The sequence below is a fragment of the Pseudonaja textilis genome, chromosome 2 (assembly GCF_049901715.1).
Source record: "Pseudonaja textilis isolate UNSWEBS1 chromosome 2, rPseTex1.2, whole genome shotgun sequence".
Lineage (NCBI taxonomy): Eukaryota > Metazoa > Chordata > Lepidosauria > Squamata > Elapidae > Pseudonaja > Pseudonaja textilis.
The window spans coordinates 236,913,295-236,932,956 of NC_141991.1; the positions used below are offsets into that span (position 1 = coordinate 236,913,295).

Genomic DNA, 19,662 nt, shown 5'->3' on the forward strand with positions numbered 1-19,662 from the left:
CTCTGCTTTTCTTGCTTGTTGAGCTCTGTTTCATAACAAAGTGATCTAATGAAGGTAACTTGGAGTAAGAACAACATGACCACAACCATGAAATTGCTAAGCATTTCCTTCTCTTCCCCCATCCCACACTTTGTGGATGTCACAACATTGTTGTACTGATTTGCTGCTTCAACAGTAATATTCCATATGTATCGAGTAATCTCTAATATCAAACACAGGTAGAAAAGGGATCAATTTTATACCAAGAGAAGATGCAGTATCATGCTCACTGTGCGGGGGGTTGGACTAGGTGACCTACAAGGTCCCTTCCAACTCTGATTATCTGTTATCTATTTTAGGGGTGTGGGGAAAAAACATAGGCTATGGTCCATGGTGTTGTAAAAAAAAACAATAGAAACAAGTTGTAAGAAGAGATACGATTATCCCATTGGGGTTTCTTAGCATCTCAGAGAAAGAGATACATTTTTCTGGATCTGCTTTTTTCCTAATTTGGAGTTTTAGACTTATAAAATGCATGATTTCTGGAATCCCTACTTTTGACTGACAGGTGGAAATTATATGTTTATCCCACTTTCCTTTGCAAGCTTAAGGTAAACATGTTGAAGAATCCACCTTTTTTATCTTCACATTTACACTTTGTGTGAGAGCAACAGGCCTAAGGTTACCCAGTGAAAAATGGCTATTTTGTTTTTCCCAGTCTACATCTTAACTGTTACATCACAATTGTTTTCTTGATACCAAAACAATTTAGAGTTACGGACAGGACTCTCCAGGAAGAAAAGGATCTGAGGGGAGGATTTGAAAGAAGAGTTTACTTTTTGCTTATATTAGTCCCACCCATGGTATCGTCTTAGTTTTGTCCTTTCCCTGTGGATAATTTTTTTTGTTTATATGCTAAAAAGTACATGACTATATGCACTATGAAATGATATACACTATATCGCTGTAAAATATGTAATTATTGTGTAGATTTCACACTTTTAATATAGCATGATCTTCAGTTACGCAAAAATTGTCTATCTCCTAAATATTTATTCAAACTTCATCTTTTCCTTCTTGGTTCTTTTATTTCTTTTAGTTTATGCTATGCTTTTTATTATTATGTTTTGCTATAAAAAATTTCTCAAGTTGGAAGTCCACCAAGAGTTAAACCAAGTAGCATGAGAACTATGTGTTTATTACATTCCAATCTTAGGGAATTATGAAAATAGCAAGAGCTGCTACTGTTACTACCTGCCTTAAATTAAATTAGATGTGAGCACAAGAATATGCTGTCACATTTTTATAATTATAAGCTTACAAATAGCAACGAGGAGCAAATTTTATTGCTCATACTATTTTCTTGCAGAGTGTCATCTTGGAATGGTGTTTGAGCAAACTTTGTATGGAGGTGAAGGAGCCTTAACGTCACCTCCACACAAAGTTTTTTCAAACACCCTCTGCAAGATACTCTGCAAGAAAATAGTATGAGCAATAAAGCTTGTTCCTCATTGCTATTCATAAACTTATAATTATAAAAATGTGACAGCATATTTTTGTGCTCACATTTAATTTAATCCTGGTGCTATGAAACCTCTTATGAAAGCTATACTTTTTATACCATTTGGGTGGCATTTTACTTTTCTGTTATTCTGTTCCTCCTGAATTTTTAACATTTCTGCTAGCTAAAATTCTTTTCAATTGGATTGCAATTGATTGACAATACAGATAGTCCTTGGCTTATGAACACAATTGAGCCCAACATTTTTGTTGCTAAGTGAGACATTTGTTAAGTGAGTTTTGCCCCATTTTACAACATTTCTTGCCACAGTTGTTAAGTGAATCACTGCAATTAGTAACACAGTTGTTAAGTGAAACTAGCTTCCCTAATGACTTCATCAGAAGGTTGCAAAAGGTAATCACATGATCTGGGACACTGCAACCCTCATAATTATGAATCAGTTGCCAAGCATCTGAATATTGATTGCATGCAACTGATACTGCAACAGTTGTAAGTGTGAAAATGGCCATAAGTCACTTTTGCAGTGTCTTTCTAACTTTGAACTGTTAAATGAACTGTTATAAGTCTAGGACTACCTGTACTTTTAGTAAATTTATTTGATTTAGATCTTATTTTTTCAGCAAAGAAAATTGTCAAAGAAGTTTACTTTGAAGGAAAACTTATTACTTGAAAAAGGTTGTTTAAAAGCAGAGTTAAAATAATACAGTATACTAATTACAAGTCAATGTATAATCGGCTAATTCTTATATGATCAACATTTGAATAGGTGTAGCCATGTCCTAATCTGCTCAGGTTGCATATTAAATATATTTGTGCATGGGTGTTCTTCATCTTTGCACTATTTAGAAAATTTTAATCCACTCATACATGATACATGGATAGATATGAAATTCACTGCCACAATCGTGTTATGTTAGCTATTGCCTTAGGGGCCTTAAAAGGTTAAGCAGATTAAAGGAAAATTCACCTATCCCATATACATAAAGGTTGACAACTTTCTCAGGCTACCATCATGTACCATCAAATATTTCAAACGTTTGGACCTGAACTGGAAAGAACCAGATTCAAGTCCATTGTCGACCATGGAAATTTACTGACTAACCTCTCAGCCCAACTTACCATAGGGAGTTGTGGGATAAAATAAGATCCCTTATCAGTTGCCTCCTGGAGGAAAAGTTGGAAATAAATCTAACAAATATTTAGTGATCTTATGAAATGCCAGCCATTTTGGATATTGTATTGGTTTAATTTGAAATTAATGTTGAGAGCCTTCATTCTTGAAGATAATTGGACACCCTTACAGGATATTTAAAACAGCACTATTCAAACATCTCCCCTTCCAGCTCCATTACTGTTGATCACATTAGAATTATGAATGGACTCGGTAACAGATAATTTGACCTTGCTTTTTCTTTCAAAAGATCTAACTAAGAGCCTAAGAATAGGATAATTTAAAATATTTGCACACTCAAAAATACACTTATAGTGAGTATCAGCTGCACACTATACATTGTTTCTCACTCAGTAATTCAGATCAAAAGAAAAACCTCTGGTGGTGTGATGTACTGTCAGCAAGTCATGGGACTCTGTATGTTGTCATAGCCAAGATAAAAGAAACTTAGCTTAAGGCAATCATTGGCAAATGTGATAAAGTAGGAAGTGACTCTTGTTATGGAAGCTATGTGGAAATATTAAAAGAAACAAAAGAAAAGCATGATGTGGAAACAAGTACCTTGTAAAGCACTCAACTTGTCAAATGTTTGTTAAATATTCTTGCTCATCAGGAGCTGAAAGGAGGTATCAGATTCTGAAAGGAAATTGTTCTCATAAGTTTAATTTAATTTAGTTTATTGTCATTGAACCTCATACAATGAAATTAAATACCATCTTCAGTGTATATTATGACTATGAAAATAAACACAAACACACATCCTTCACGTTGAATTGAAAACCCCTGATATTGCATTATATTACACTATACAGTAGAATTCAGTAGAGTTACTGCCCTAGGATAGAAGCTGTTTTTCAATCTATTTGTCCTTGTTTTTATTATCCTGTACTGTCTGTCAGATGGTAATAGTTCAAAAAAAGGGTGCCAAGAATGAGATGGATCTTTGAGAATGTTTTGAACTTTCTTAAGTCAGTGGGAGCTATAAAGCTCTTCCAAAGAGGGGAGAGGGCAACCAATGATGCAATGACAATGACGTTAACCCTCTGGAGTTCTGTCCTACCTGTCACCGTGCAATTGGCAAACCATACACAGGTGCAGTAAGTTAAGATACTCTCGCTCAGCTGTTCAGCCGAAGTCCAGAAAGAAAAGGAAATAAAGCTCCAAGGCAAGTTGAAAAGTCTTTATTCGTCCATATATTGTTCTGGGTTCGGGTAACAACAAGCATCAAAAATGATAGTAAAGTCAGCTCTGGAGCACCTCGCAGCCAGAGCTGTATTTATCCACCAGATAATAACGTAAAGGGCTTATCCACCATGACCGCTACTGCTTAATTTCCAGTTACTATGTACCTCTCGATACCATGCATTCTTCTGTTAATTATCCACCCTCCTTTACCATCTCCTCGCCACAGCACACTTTCCATATTTCACCAACTTCCCTGTGCCCTCCCAGTGTATATTCACCACCCGAGGTCATTGTTTGAATGGTCAGCATGTTCATCACTCTGCCGATAGTTGCCTGCAACTTGTGATAGTTCAGCATCTGAGGTCATCGGGGCTCGTTGTCCATCACCATCGGCAATTCCGACCTGGTGTTGGTCAGCCAGCAGGTGCTTCCTACCATGGTAGAATACTCAGATGCAGCAAAACGCTCGGTGTCACAGCTCCAGCATGCCATGGGGATGTGACACTCTCTATGGTGCAGTGGTAGAAAATCACCAGCAGTTTCTCATTCAATTGTTGTTTCCTGAGAAATCTTGGGTTGTATAATATCTGCTGGGCCCTTTTGACCAGCTCTGCAATGTGAGCACCCCAGGTCAGGTCCTCTTTTAGGGTAACACCCAGAAACTTAAAACTGGCCACTTGCTCCACTCGATCTCCATTGATAAGCAAAGGCTGGATGTCTGATCTGTTCCTTCTATAGGCCTCATATAGAAAGAGAGCAGGTGTCAAGTAACAAAGGAGGAGGATTTGAAGCCCAAGGAGGACAGTGGAAAGGAGAAAGCTTGAAAAGTGAAGCCATGCCTGGCAGTTAAAATGGCTAACTTGGACTTAGATGGCTCCAGTGGCCGTTGAAGATGGAAAACATGGCTAAAATGCCTTTTTAGACAGTGTTCATGAGTGGTTCAAAGCATCTGAGGGCATAGTCCAAGAAAGAGTGCTGAAGGGGAAAAGGCAGATGTGGGGTTCTACCGTTTCAGACCGGTTCAGATGAACCCCTTGTTCCCATGATCAGCTGGCTCTGAACTGGTTCACTGCAATGAGCATGTGGGCCCGCCCACTCACCCCTGCTGTTTCCTGTGCTTTATTTGCTTTGTTTAGAGCACAGCTGATTCGCGCGGCAGAGCAATTTACCATGGCTCAGCTGTTTTATTCACAGAGGCTGCGGTTGAAGGTAAATATGGGCTTTTTCAAATGTGGAAAGCATGCACGGAGTACACGATCACTGAACTGGTTGTTATCCAGTTGGAATCCCACCCCGGGAAAAGGCTTGGTACAGTTTGTTATTCGTTCATCACGGGAAGGTCTCAATGGGGTTGAAAATGACGGGAAAGAAGATCAAAGGTTTTACTTGTCACAAGCACCAAGCAGTTCAAGGCCAACTGTGAGCTACCAAACTGATTCAGAGAAGGATGAAATTTTGCCACTAATATCTGTAACCCTTTTCCTAATGTTAGAATTAGGAAAAGTAGAGGCAGAGGTAGAATTAGAAGAATGCACAGAAGTTGACCTTAGCTCACACTCTACATACCTATACATGCTTAGAGCTTACTAGAGCTGAAAATTGGAATTCAGAAGAAATACTTTCACTTGCACTTTTGATACTCTGTCTTAAGTGAGGGGGAGGAGGAAATCGTCCCTGTTAGGAATTTGTATTTGACAAATTTGGCTTTATGCTTGCAAATGAAGTGACACCTTTAATGCTTTAAGTTAAGGGAGTGTGCTTGCTGCCTTTTTATGTGTGGCAATTTGTGCTACCTTGTGTAACTTATGTCTCAGTCAGGTTTGTCTCTAGTTTGTGTGCCTATTTCTGATTGGCCTACTCGGCTTAGTTTGGCTATATAATATTATCTTAGATTGTTCCTGTCAATTGCATTTGGTTTTTGCTTATCTACATATTAACTGCTGGGTAACCATATGTCAAAGTTATCTCAAACCGCAGCAAGTTTCTTCAACTACAATATATTACAGTAGCCCACAGAAACAAAATCTTTCCAAAGCATCTTAAGCCAGCCCAAAGATCCAACAGCTAAAGAAGGCCAAAGAGGATTCATTTAAAATTTACAATGCAAGGACAATGGAAGCTATTAAATAGCATAAACAGGCAGAGGATTAGCAGCATGTGCCCATGAATACCAGCAGGCTCTCGGGATTTATGGTGAAAATCCTTTAACTTAGCAATACAATAACACAAATATAACCACAAATTCAAATGGTAAAATGTAGTCATTTTAGATCAAGCAAAATTCAAAACTATTAAAGATGGATCAGTCACTAGTAGACATATATATAAGAGGGAGAGAATAGTTTGCAAACTGTTCCAAAAAGTAAAGACTCAAGTTAAAAACAAACAGCATGAGGCACGTTCTCCCTTATCACATGCCCAGCAATCAATAGGGAGATAAACATTAACCAACACAATAAAGGGAAATAATCTACACTGAAACAATACAGCCAGCCAAACCAAGTGGATTGAGCAGAAACAGGCACAGAAACTACAAGAAGAAAAATGGGGCAAGCTTTCGCCCATAAAAAGCCAGCAAACTCCATTTCCCTAGATCAAAGCACTGACAATGTTACCTAGCCTGATTTTGAAACGTTTGCAGCCCAAGTTCGGCAAACACCAAGATCCCAGGATTTCAACCCTGAGCTACATGGATTGCCACTATGGGTCGTCCTTGACCTACAAACACAATTGAGAGCAAAATTTATGTTGCTAAATGAGACAGTGAACTTTGCCCCACGACTTTTCTTGCCACAGTTGTTAAGCGAATCGCTGCAGTTGTGAGTAACAACCTGTGTTCTGACCCAAACCCTTTTCCAATAAAACAAATACGAACCAAAGGGAACTGAAACCTTTCAATGATTCTTACGAATCCCCTGTTAAAAGGCTGCTGCAAACTAATTAACTTTGATAAGCACAAGCCTCACCAAAACTGTGTGAGGCTGCCAAGAATAACAGATAAGGTTACCTAGAAATATTTTATAACACAAGAGTCTTCAAATACCAACTAAGATACTGCAATGTCCACAAGGCTCGAGTTTCAAAACATCTTTGCTTCCTGCTAAGAACGTCCGATTCACAGCTGGCTTTTATCTTCTTGAAGGAGGGGCCATTACCTTGCAGCCTTACTCCCAAGTCATCTTTCCTGCGAGCAGCCCTGCGTCTTCGCACACTTGGCACAGGCTCCTCAGGAACCTCCTCATCGCTGCTGCCAGCCCCCATAATCTCTGAAGGCAGCAGAGATTGGTCCTGGCCCCTAATGGTCCTGGCCCCTCATCTGAGTCCTCACTCTCCTCAGCTGTCCACACCTGCTGCCAGCTAACCTCAACAACCTGTTAGTAACACAGTGGTTAAGTGAAATTGGCTTCCCCATTGAGTTTGCTTGTCAGAAGTTTGCAAAATGTGATTCAGATGATCCCAAGACACTGCAACCATCAACCAACCATCCAAATTTTGATCACGTGACCATGGGGATGCTACAACAGTCATAAGTAAGAAAAATGGCCATCAGTCACTTTTCAGTGCCATTGTAACTTTGAACAGTACCTAAATGAATGGTTGTATATGGAGGACTACCAGGGGTGGGATTCAAATTTTTTAACAACCGGTTCCATGGGTGTGGCTTGTTTGGTGGTATGTTACTGGCTGGGTGTGGCCAACGCAGCATCACCTACATCGAGGCACAGATGTCCTCACCTGGCCTCTCGTGACTGTGGGGATGCTGCAACAGTTGTAAGTGTGAAAAATGGTCATAAGTCACTTTTTTCAGTGCCATTGTAACTTTGAATGGTCACTCCATGCAAGCAAAGTACCAGCAAAGGAGGGGAAAAAAAACTCCAGAGAAGTTCCAGAGACAGGAAGTCTAGTCCTGCCAAGAATGTAATAAGGGTTAACGGAGAGGCAGTTTCTGTAAGCAACGCCAGAATATTTTCTTCCTGCCTTCCTTACAGGATTAGGCCAGTAATTTCTTCTAACAACCAGTTCTCCGAACTGCTTAGAATGTTAACAACCAGTTCTAGAGAATATGTGCAAACTGGTAGAATCGCACTCCTGAGGACTACCTATATTGAAAATGGTATCTGTTGGTTCTAAGAATAGCCCTGTGGAAGGCAACAGTGGAAGAGAGGCAACACCGAATTTTTATCCCTAACTTCCTGTAACTCTTTCACTGCCACACTTAAGTTCAGTGATTTTTTTTCTAATTGTCCTGATCCTAATATTCCACATTGACGTGTATTGTTTAAAATGTTTTATTTGGCCAGGTGAGTGACCAAAGTTTAAAAGATTAGTTTAAAGGTGTCACATTTGTTTCTGTCTTGTGTGAGAGACTTTTGCTTCTGTTGAGCTGCACCATTGTACAACTCTAATCTAGCCCTAATGTACCAGAATATCTTGCAGATATTCCAATCCACTTTGCTATTTTATCATGTCGTTGTTTGTAGTCTGTCTATGCAGTCTTGCAGCAGCTAACTAGGTGAGCCACTGTTTCTTTAGTTTTTTTGCAGAGGCAGCATTTGCTGCCTATTACTGTCTTCTCAGTTTTGGCATTGTATGCATCTGTTCTTAAGATAATGGTCTTATGCAGCCAGAATTGGCTTCTCTGTCTCTTATTTCAATTTTCCTGCTCTTAGTCATTGCTAGGGCTTATTGTTATCTGCTTTGCCTGCTACTTTTTTATGTACTGGCCATGTAATACTTTGCCTTGCTATGTCTCTTTTCTGTTCTTCATTTGGTCTTTTTTATAGGCCAGTTTGGTTTCTCCAGTACTCCATAAGACATCAGAGTGTACTAGCTTCATTGCATCTTCTTCACTGTTCTTTAGATATACTTCCAATGCCCTTTTTTTTCTTTTCCAACTGTCTAATGTACTTGTAACATTCCAGCCCATCTATTTTCCCTGCTTTATAGAGTTTGTCAACAATGCTGTGTGGATGAAGGGCATGATTCATTGTCATTATTTTTCTTATCTTCTTGTCAAAGGCTTTTAGTTTTGCTTGAGTCCTGTCAATTATTCCAGATACAGAATTTAATATTGTGTATCTAATGACTGGAATTGTCCAGATGCTAATTGCCTTGATGGTATTTACTCCATTGAGTTTGAACTTTAAGATTTTTTTGACTTTCCTGATGTAGTCACATCTAATCTTCTTGACTATAGTTAATTGATATTGTCAGCTTGAAGGATGCCCATCTTCATAGTGATCATCTTCACCGAGACTTTTGATGTTATTTCCATAGGACATCTTGATTCCTTAAAAGTGCACTATATTTCCCCTGTTTATGGTGAAGGTGGCATATTTGTCCAGTCCAAAATTCATTGAAATAGCTTGGTATTGGAAAGCATCCAAACTGGCCAGAAAGAGGGCTCAAGCACACAGTTAACTGGGAATCACTGCACAACCATCAAAGGACTAGGATTAACCTCCTCCCCAAGTTCCTTGGAGTCTTATTTATTTCTTCCCAAGAGAAGGCTGCCCCAGTCTGTGGTTAGTTAGTAGTTAGCCTGGAATCTGCCTGTGTGGGTTTGGTTGTTCACATCTGACACTCAGATGTATGTACAAACAGTGTTGAACAGAGATTCTATTTCAGGTAGTGTTTTACCATACAGCTTCAGATTGTCCATGTAAAGGAATTAGGATAGCCTGGTCTTTGATAGCCATGGTCTGACTTGTTCAGCATTGTTGACAGAGGAATCACTAGAATTACAAACAGGAATATGAGAGTGAGTCTCCTTGAAAGATTCTTCTCTTGATGTTAATCTCTCCCAGTCTATCACCATTGACCCACAACTGTGTCTTCCATTGGGCCATTGATCTTTGCCCGAAGCTGCTGATGTTTCTACTGACTCCTGTTATTTTTAGGCATGTGATGATTTATTTTATTTTATATATTTTTATTTATTTATTTTTGTCAATTGCTTACAAAACAATAGGCATAAGTAAAAACATAGTTATGAATACATGGATACATATAAGAAAAATAAAAAATAAAAATAAAAGAAACAATAGGACGGGGACAGTAGGCACATTGGTGTGTTTATGCACACCCGCTACAGACCTCTTAGGAAAGGAGCGAGGTCAATAGTAGACAGTATAAGGTTAAAGTCAGGTAGAGTATTCCAGACATTGACCACTCTGTTGCTGAAGTCGTATTACCCGCAATCAAGTTTGTTGCGATTAACCATGAGTTTGTATCTATTGTTTGCTCTTTTGTTGCTTTGGTTGAAGCTGAAGTATTCATTGACAGGTAGGACATTGCAATGTATGTTTTTATATACTGTGCTTAGATCAGACCGAAGGCGGCACAGTTCTAGGTTTTCTAGGTCTAGAATTTTGAGTCTGGTGGCATAAGGTATTCTGCAACGAGTAGAGGAGTGGAGAACTCTTCTTGTGAAATATTTCTGGAGAAAAAGCTATGTAAGATTAGGTTAACAACTCTTAATGCCTTTTTGGCTATGTAGTTACAGTGGGTTCTAGCACTTAGGTCATTTGAGATGAGTACTCCAAGATCCTTGACAGAGTTTGGATCATCAACAAGGTCTTGACTATTCAGCCTATATTTGATTTTCTGATTTTTTTTTCAGATATATAGGACAGAGATTTGAAGTTGCCATTTGTTTGACCATTCTGACACATAGTCAAGGTCTTTTTGAAGGGTAGCAGAATTGTCTATGGTGTTGAATAGCTTTACATCATTAGTGAAGAGAACGCAGTTGCTCTTAATGTGATCACAGAGGTCATTTATATAGAGTATGAAGAGCATTGGTCCTAGAACACTGCCTTGGGGGACACCACTGTTGACAGGTACAGAATTTGATAGGATGCTCCCAATTTTGACCATTTCTTGTCTGTTTGACAGGAATGCTTCTATCCAGTTATGCAGGTGTCCAGAGATACCATAAGATTTTAGTTTTAGGAGTAGTTGGTCATGTACCACTGAATCAAAGGCTTTGCAGAAGTCTATGTAGATTGTGTCTATTGCTTTGCCCTGATCGAGTTGTGTAGTCCATATGTTTTGCAGTATAAGAGTTGCAGATTACATGATAGTTTTTTCCTGAAACCAAATTGTTTATTAGAGAGTAAGTTGTTTGTTTCTAAGTGGAGGATGATGGATTGGTTAATAATTGATTCCATGACTTTACAGGTGATGCAGCATAAAGAGATTGGTCTGTAATTTTCAACTAGGCTGTGGTCTTCCTTTTTGAAGATGGGGATGACCGTGGCTTTTGACCATAGTTTTGGCAAGGAGCTGGTCCTGAAAGATTTTTCAAAGATTATGCTTAGAGGTTCGGCTATGGCAGTGGATAGCTTTTTTAAGAAGTAGGCACATATTCCTTCTGGTCCAATAGATAGAGATGGTTTTAGATTGTGTAGTGCTTCTTCAACATTGTCTTCTGTAAAATTGATATGTATTAGATCGTTGTAGTTGTCTGTGGTTTGACTAGAAAATACTGGGCATGATCCATTGCTGTTTACAAATACTGAGCCAAAGAATGTGTTAAAGAGGTTGACTTTAATAGTGTCATCATTGCAGTCTTTACCATTAGGTCCCTTCAGGGGTGAGATGGACCTTGAGTCTTTTAGTTTGTTGTTTACAAAATCGTAGAAAGCGTTGGTGGAATTGGTGCGAAGAAGGTTTTCTTCTTGTTTAATGTGATAATTGGTGCATTGAGTTTTTATCTGGTGGCATACATTTTTGTATCGGCTTTTGAAGTTGGCAACGTAACCAGATTTGTTTTTCCACCAAAGTGATTTCTTTTTGGATTGAAGCTTCCTTATTGTTATAGGTAATTTGTTTTTTTCTGGTTTGGGGAGTTGTTAATGGTACATATAGTTTGATGACTCTTTTGACTTCAAGTAAAAATATGTTGTAATGTCTCCTACAGTATTGCATCCAGAGAATAGAAATCAAGGAATGAGAGATCATTGTTTATAAGATCATAGTTGCCTTTTTTTGAAGTTATAATTGGGGATTCCATCATTGTGATGATTTTTGTGTGGACGTATGTTGAGACAAAAGTCAATTATGTTGTGGTCACTGTTGGAAAAGAGTTCTTTAATTTGTATTCCGTAAATTGAATTCAAACTGTTGCAGAAGATGAGATCGAGGCAGTTGTTAAGTCTAATGTTTTTGGTTACTAGTTGTTCTAGTCCCAGATTTGTTACTGCATTGTAGAAGTTTGCATGTGTGGGTTCAGTTGTACATTCGTTAAGGGCCCAGTTAATATGAGGTAGATTGAAGTCACCAAGAAAGATAAAAGAATGTGGACAGGATGCTGTCCATGTTAGTAGTGTATTTAGCTTGTTTGCATGTTCGATGTCATAATCAGGAGACTGTAACATAGTAAGAACTGAAATGTGATATTTAAGGACAGTTCACAGACGATGGTCTCAAGAATAGCAAGCTCCTGGGTAACTTGGATGTTTTTTAGATATAGGGACTTTTTATAGAAGATAGCAACACCACCTCCTCTACGGATTTCACGATCTGATTGGTAAACATGATAGTCTCTTACTGTGGTGATGGAGTCAGGGAGAGATGCGTGAGCCATGTTTCACAGACAAATATAATGTTGAATTTAGCTGTATTTAGTAAGAGGAGAAATTCAGGTATTTTATTTACAAGGCTTCTTGCATTGAGTAGCTGGCATTTAAGTCTAGTTGTGGTTGGAATAGAGGTAGTTAGGGGCGTGCGTGCCTAGTTTTGAGTGATGTTGGATTGGATGGGGTGGGGTTGGATGAGGAGTTGTGGGTTGTGTGACTTTCTTTTGATGCAATCAGCTCAGTAGTCAATGCATAGGTCCTTTTCTCCATTGTCTAGATGGTTTTTGAGTTCTGCGCAGAGTTCACGGGAGCGGATTCTTTGCAGTATGGATAAGTCTGGTCTTGAGCGAATTTTTTTGTGGTTGGGATTGGTTTTTGCAATAGCATTTATTGTATGAATGAATATGCGTTTGCTGGACTCATTTTTGCATACAACTCTACAAAATCTTGGGGCCACAGAGCCGTCATGTATTTGCACCCAGGGCCATCTCTGATTATTTCAATGATATCTTCAGGAGATATGTTTGTTGTATTTGAGTTGCTTATGATATCACGAACTTTGGTGATGTTGTCTGATTCATTGGTGTCTTCGAGACCAAATAAGATGGCATTTGGACGTTTCTGTTCACGTTCCATGGTATCTCTGATGAGTAAGGAGATATTATTTGTGGAATTATTTGAAGGGATAGTAATAATGTGCCAGAGAATCAAATGCTTTCTTGGAATCAACCCAAGTTACCTTCAAGTTGGTCTTCCTTCTCTTGCAATTTTCCAAAATCATATTGTTCCTATACTATTTGGGCAGTTTCATTTCTGCTCAAGTGCAAAGTTTGTTTTCAACTAGATACCAGATACTATTGAACTGTATCAATTACCAATTAGCAATCTGTTGGTAAGCCAGTAATTAGCCTGTAGTTGCCTGATACTGACACTTTTGCTGTATCCTTCATTATGAGGTAGATTTTGGCAGGTACTAACCAATCTTCAGTTTCACCTCCTTACAGAATGTTGAATGTTAAACTGTTTGGCAATGAGTGGCTATAGACCAGTCAGACGTTTCAACTAAAAACCATGCAGTTCATGTTCACAGACCAATTCTTGATCTTCCTCACCTTTTTCTTTACCATTTCTATTTCTAGTGCTTCCTTAATCTTTCTTGTTACTAGATGCTATTTCTTGCTCGACTATTCTCTGATCTTTTTGTTCTTGTTATTTTTTTAATCTGTTTTAATTTGCTTGTATTTGATCTCAGCTCATTGATCTTATGTTCTAGCCCAGGAGTGTCAAACTTGATTTCATAGAGGGCCACATGAGGTTGTGTTTGACCTTGAGGGGCTGGGATGGATGTGGCCAGAATGGGCATGGCCAGCTCAATGTCACTCATGTCAGGGGTGTCTGTAGTGGCCCAAGCACTCTGTCAAACAAGCTCCCAAGCTCCATTTTCATCTGCAATGGCCTCCTGCAACCCTCTGCCAGCAAAAACGGGGCTCAGGAGAGCCACACACAGCCCTACCAAGCTCTATTTTCAATAGCAGAGGCACTGTGGGCCTGTCCTTTTCTGTTTCCAGGGCTATCCCGTGGGCCAGATCTAAGCGCCCTGTGGGATGGATGCGGGCTCCGGGCCTTGAGTTTGGCACCCCTGTTCTAGCCTGATCTTTCATTTTGGTCATGTACTGTTTGGCTTTTTTCTTTTTTGATGATTTTGCATCCCAGATATTCAGTTATAACTGCAGACATGCTGTTGATTTTTTTCTTCCTGTGAGCTTATCATTTTTATTATTTCACAATACTCATTCAAACATTTGTGTATTTGTAATTTGCCTGCTTCTTTCTTTCCTTCTTCCAGGCTGAGCAATCTAGATTTACATTTTTTTAAAAATTCTCAATTCCAGTAATTGGCTTCAATCCAGCCCCTTCAAATCTATGATCACTCAAGTCTATAGATCCCCGAACTGGCCACACATTTCTATAATGAAATTTAAAAGCAGGTTGTCATCAACTCATAGTTTCTTGAAAATAAAAATTTGTGGGAAAAAAATATTATGATTGGAAAACCAGTCTTTCTGATGTTGTAAAAAGTAATTTCATATACATAAGTACTCAGTCAGGAAACCCTATACCATGTCAGACAAATGGTTGTTCAATCTCTTCTTAAAAGCATGGAGCATCTAGCCACTTCTGGAGGCCAGTCACTGATTAATTGTTCTAAATCTCAGGAAATTTCTCCTAAGTTCTAGGTTGCTTCTCTCTTTGATTAGTTTCCATCTATTGATTTTTGTTCTGCTTTCAGGTGTTTGGGAGAATAGCTTGAACCCCCTCTTCTTTGTGGCAGCTCCTTAGTTATTGGAACACTGCTATCATGTCACCCCTAGTTAGGGGTGGGATTCTACCAATTCGTACCTATTCGCTAGAACTGGTTGTTAACATTCTAAGCAGCTTGGAGAACCGGTTGATCTTTTTTCCATTAGCCTCTCGTGTTTTAAAGGCTTGGGTAATGGGTTGTGTGATGGCTTGTGAGTTCTTTTGTTGTGGTATCCTGGGTCCTGCGTTGTAATACCCTGGGTTGTTTGTGTTTTGATCTCTTTTCCATTAGCCTCCTGTGTAGTAACGGCTTGGGTAATGGGTTGTGTGATGACCTTGTGAGATTTATTGCTATGGTATCCTTGGTCTTGTGCTGTGATATCCTGGGTCATTTGCTGTATTGCAACTTCTTGAGTTCTTGTGGTGTAATTTCCTGGGTTTTCTGATGTTATGTCCTGAGCGGGTGGCTGTGATGTAGCATTCTGGGTTTTAGTCTGGCTTCGAGTTTGGGGTCTGGGTCTGTATTCTTGGCATATGTCAGCTTGTTTGGTTTTGGGGTCGGGGGTGCGACAGCTGGCAAAGCAGCCGTGCTCTGTTTTCTGGATGGTGGTTGTCCTTTGTTTATAGGATGGGCTTGGACCTGGGTCTGATGAGGGGGATTGGCGGTGGTGTCCCATGTTGTTTTGGGTCTGGTGTTGGTTTTTGTGGCTGGGACTCATTTGTTGGTAAGGGCTAGCTTCCAGATGTCTGGTAGGCAGGAGGTATCATCCCGTCTATTCATGTTATGGGGATGTTTCTCTATCTCAATGGCTTCCCTCATTATTCTCTTGCTGGAGTGTTCACTGTTGGATATTAATTTGGTTACTTCGAAATTAATTTCATGTCCTGTGGCTTTAAGGTGCTGGAAGAGGGAGGAAGTATTTTCTTCTCTTCTGACTGAGTTTTTGTGTTCTGCAATGTGTGCATTTATTCTCCTGTTGGTTTATCCAATGTATGTGGCTGGGCAATTGTTGCATGGTATTTCATAAACTCCTTAGTTTTCTAGCTGGATCTTGTCTTTGGAGTTTCTTAGGATGATGGCTATTTTTTGGTCAGTGTCGAAGGCTGTCCTGATATTGTGTTTGTGGAGAATTTTGCTGATTTTGTCTGTGATACCTTTGATGTAGCGGAGGAGTGCGATACTATTGTCTTGTTCTGTGTCTTGGTTTTTTGGGGGTATCTCTTTTCAGATTAGATTGGTGATAGTGTTTCTTTGGAATCCGTTGGAAATTAATACATTAGTGAGGGTGTGTAGTTCTGTCCTCAGGTGGTCTTTGTCAGCTAGGCGTTTGGTTCTGGAGATGAAGGTCTTGGCTATGGAGTTGATCTGTGCAGGGTGGTGATGGGATTGTGTATTTAGGTAGCGGTTGGTGTGTGTTTTTTTCTGGTAGATGGTGTGTCCTAGGGAGCCATTGGGTTTTTTGTAAATTAGGACATCCAGGAAGGGAAGTTGGTTGTTGGTTTCTGTTTCCATGGTGAATTGTATTTTGGGGTTAGGTTGTTAAGATATGTGAGGAAGTTGTCCAGTTTTTCTTTCCCGTGTGGCCAAATTACTAATTTTCTTTCACGTGTGGTCTATAATGACATGGGAAAATACCCGAACAAAGCTGAATACCATACATGTAAGTACCCGCGAAAACTTAAGAAAACGTATGTATGTATGTATGTGTGTGTGTGTGTGTGTGTGTGTGTGTGTGTGTGTGTGTATATATATATATATATATATATATATATATATATATATATATATATATATATATATATATTCATTCCAGTTTCTTTGTTTTCTGGAGTACAGGAAAGAATGAAAGCATGCATGAACATACACATGGCAAACTGTAATTATTAGAATATGGCCAGTTTATCCAAAGCCGAAGTTATGCAAAAGCACAATGGATTAATCAGTATCTGATTTGATAAAAATATGTGCCATGCAGACTGCAGAGCTAGCAATATGGGAAGGAATGTTGATGATGATTTAATATACATTAAGTGTCTCTTGTTTCTGTTCCAGGTTCCAGTTCATCCAATTCAGTGGGTTTGCCTCCCCCGCTTCCGCCACCCATTCATGCCAGACAGTCTACAGATTTATTGTCACCCCCACCTCCTCCTCCCCCTCCTCCAGGTTTTCGTCCATCAACACAAACTCCTGTTCTCCCCCCACGGGATAATATCCCATCCAGACCTGATTTAAGGTACATAGTTGTGAATTATGGTCCTTCTTCCATATTTTCTTTCTTCTTAAAAAGTGAGAAGAATCTCTTCTCTTCTCTTCATTGAAACATCTTCTCCATGCGCTCATACTGAAGCCCATAAGTTTTGGTATTTATCACAGGAAGTTACAATAAACAGCTACAATAAGCTATGTACAACAAAAAGTTATAGCTGTTTCATAAAGATTTCTTAAGCAAGATATACTTCACTAGGTTCACCCAACATGCTGAGCCATAAGTAATGGTTTATAAAGCCACAACATGCCAAGCCAATATCAGATGAATCACATTGTATATGAACTATTATCTTGTGACAATAAAAGGCTATTTTTAGGGGAGATAGATAGATGGATGGATGGATGGATAGATAGATAGATGGATGGATAGATGAATGGATAGATTTACCATCCTTATTATTGTTGTAAATATCTCAAAGTGACAAATATATCTAATGCGCTTTCCTCCTATTTTCTGATGACAACAACCCTGTGAGATGGGTTGGCTGACAGAATGTCACTGGTCCAAAGTCACACTGCTGGCTTTTATGCTAAGGCACAACTAAAACTCATGATCTCCTGATTTCAAATTGTCCTGTTTATGCATAAAATATGGGGCTCAGGACTGGGTGGATCTTGTTTTAGTGTGGCTATTATGGCAGGCAGAATTATACTAGGAATAGTTTTTTTTTCCAGCATGGAAATAATGTGGAATATAGTCTTTGTTCAATTTCTGCAAGTGCAAGTGTTAAAAACATGAGAGCCCTTCCTAGAAAAAGAACCACATTGTGTGATTAAAAACAGACTGCAGCTAAACCTTAGCTAAACCTTTTCCAATAAGGGTTTCCTATAAAACAGAATGGACTTTCATTTTAAAAAGAAAATATATTTCAATGGATTTTCTTCTCTTTCTTAACAAATTCACCTTTTGTTTTGTAGGGGCCAAGAAAATGAAGAAAATTATGATGATATTGGATTTGGTTCAGAAGGTAAGAAAACCTATTGACATGCACAGAGAACAAGTGAGAAGAATGTATGGGATCCATAACAAATGAGAAATAAGTTGTGATTCTGGGCTCAAATATCATACTCTATAAGCCAACTTCAATGTTTGCGTATGCAATTACAAAAATGTGATATCTTAATTCACTGACTTTCCCATCTTAGAATGCCCTGACATGTGTGCTGTTTCCTTGGTTTCCTTGTATATGACCTGTTCATTTAGAGATAATGAAGAAGGACCTACAGGGTCCAACTTCTACTTCAAGGTCTCTCATAGCTAAGTCTGTTTTCATATAGATTGAATAAACAGAAACAGAAACAGACTGGATAGCATATAAATTGTCTAAATCCACTATGATAGGATCCAAATAACATTTTCCAAATGATTTTTGAAGCATGCAGAGTCTCAGTAAGATAAACAATAGTGTAATTAAAAATTAAGGGGATTTTCAGATTAAGTACAAGGATTAATACAAGTCATGCTCCATTGCACCATTCATGTTATATAATGAGCTAATATTTGATTTCGATGAAGCTTGCTGCCTGCATAGAACTATTGTGGCATATATAAAGAATATAAGAAGTATAATTAAAAATGGTGTCATAGAATTGTATCACAAGTCCATCTCTCTGGGCCATGCATGGAACATCTCAAAGTAGGGTAAAACAGACAGAATTTGCATGACCTCATTGCTTTTATACAAGCCTTCCCCCCTCCCCCCCCCAGATTCCCTTCCTTCCCATCCTGCTTCCCACAATCTCCCCATACACCACTAGCTAACAAGGGCTACCCATGACTTGGTATTTTGATTGCTAGACTGCAAAATAATTTAATGCAATTGTTTTTGGCTTTTTATCCATTAGATACTGGAAATGCAGATGAAGTAAGTGTTGCTCTTCATAATCTACAAATGTATATAACCTTGGGTTTTCTTTGTAGTCATTTTCTCTAATAGCTCTCATTATATTGACTGTTTCCTAGTATGATTTGATTGCTTATTGTACCCTTTGACTATCATTAAGTGTTGTACCTTATGATTCTTGACGAATGTATCTTTTCTTTTATGTACACTGAAAGCATTTGCACCAAGACAAATTCCTTGTGTGTTCAATCACACTTGGCTAATAAAGAATTCTATAAAGAATTCTACTCACTGCAAAATGATTATTTATTGTATCCATACGTTGCCTTTTATTCTTTGAAAACTATAGACATTTTTATAGGAAGCCACTTTAAGGATGACTATTCTTAGAAACGAAATGCTGGATTAGACTATACAGATGATCAAGGATGCACTTTATGAATTCAATTTACTAGTTTTTGTAGACTTACTGAGATGCTGCTAGCCATTGTGACAGACAACAAGTATGTGTAGAAGATGACCAGGTTGAACTGAAGGGAAGGATCAAATGCATCTTGAGTCCCTGCAAACCCACAAGAGATCTAAGTCCATCCCACCTTTAATTCCTTTCTATTCTTAACTCCTGTGAATTTCCCTTGACCATTAGTAGCTCAAATTCTTGTAGAGAGCTTAAGCTTGCAATAAATCTTTATATTCATTTGGACTGTCTGAATCTCCTGATTTCCCTGGCTCTTCTTGACAGTATGACAGCTTAAAGAAGTGCTAACTAGACTCCCAACCCTTTTGTGCTTCAGTGATGAAATTGATGA

At 38.7% G+C, this 19,662-nt stretch overlaps 1 protein-coding gene across 5 annotated transcripts in view; it reads left to right on the forward strand.

Moving 5' to 3' along the window:
* The window catches only part of FYB1 (FYN binding protein 1), a 71,958-nt gene that overhangs the window by 20,241 nt on the left and 32,055 nt on the right, over nt 1–19,662 (forward strand). For all 5 annotated transcript variants that reach the window (XR_015742386.1, XR_015742387.1, XR_015742389.1 and 2 more), the window contains 3 exons: nt 16,794–16,974; nt 17,928–17,977; nt 18,855–18,874. Coding sequence is in view for 1 of the 5 variants with exons in the window: in XM_087927361.1 (XP_087783487.1) it covers nt 16,794–16,974; nt 17,928–17,977; nt 18,855–18,874 (251 nt within the window). In the remaining 4 variants the exon portion in view is untranslated. The remainder of the gene's footprint in view (nt 1–16,793; nt 16,975–17,927; nt 17,978–18,854; nt 18,875–19,662) is intronic.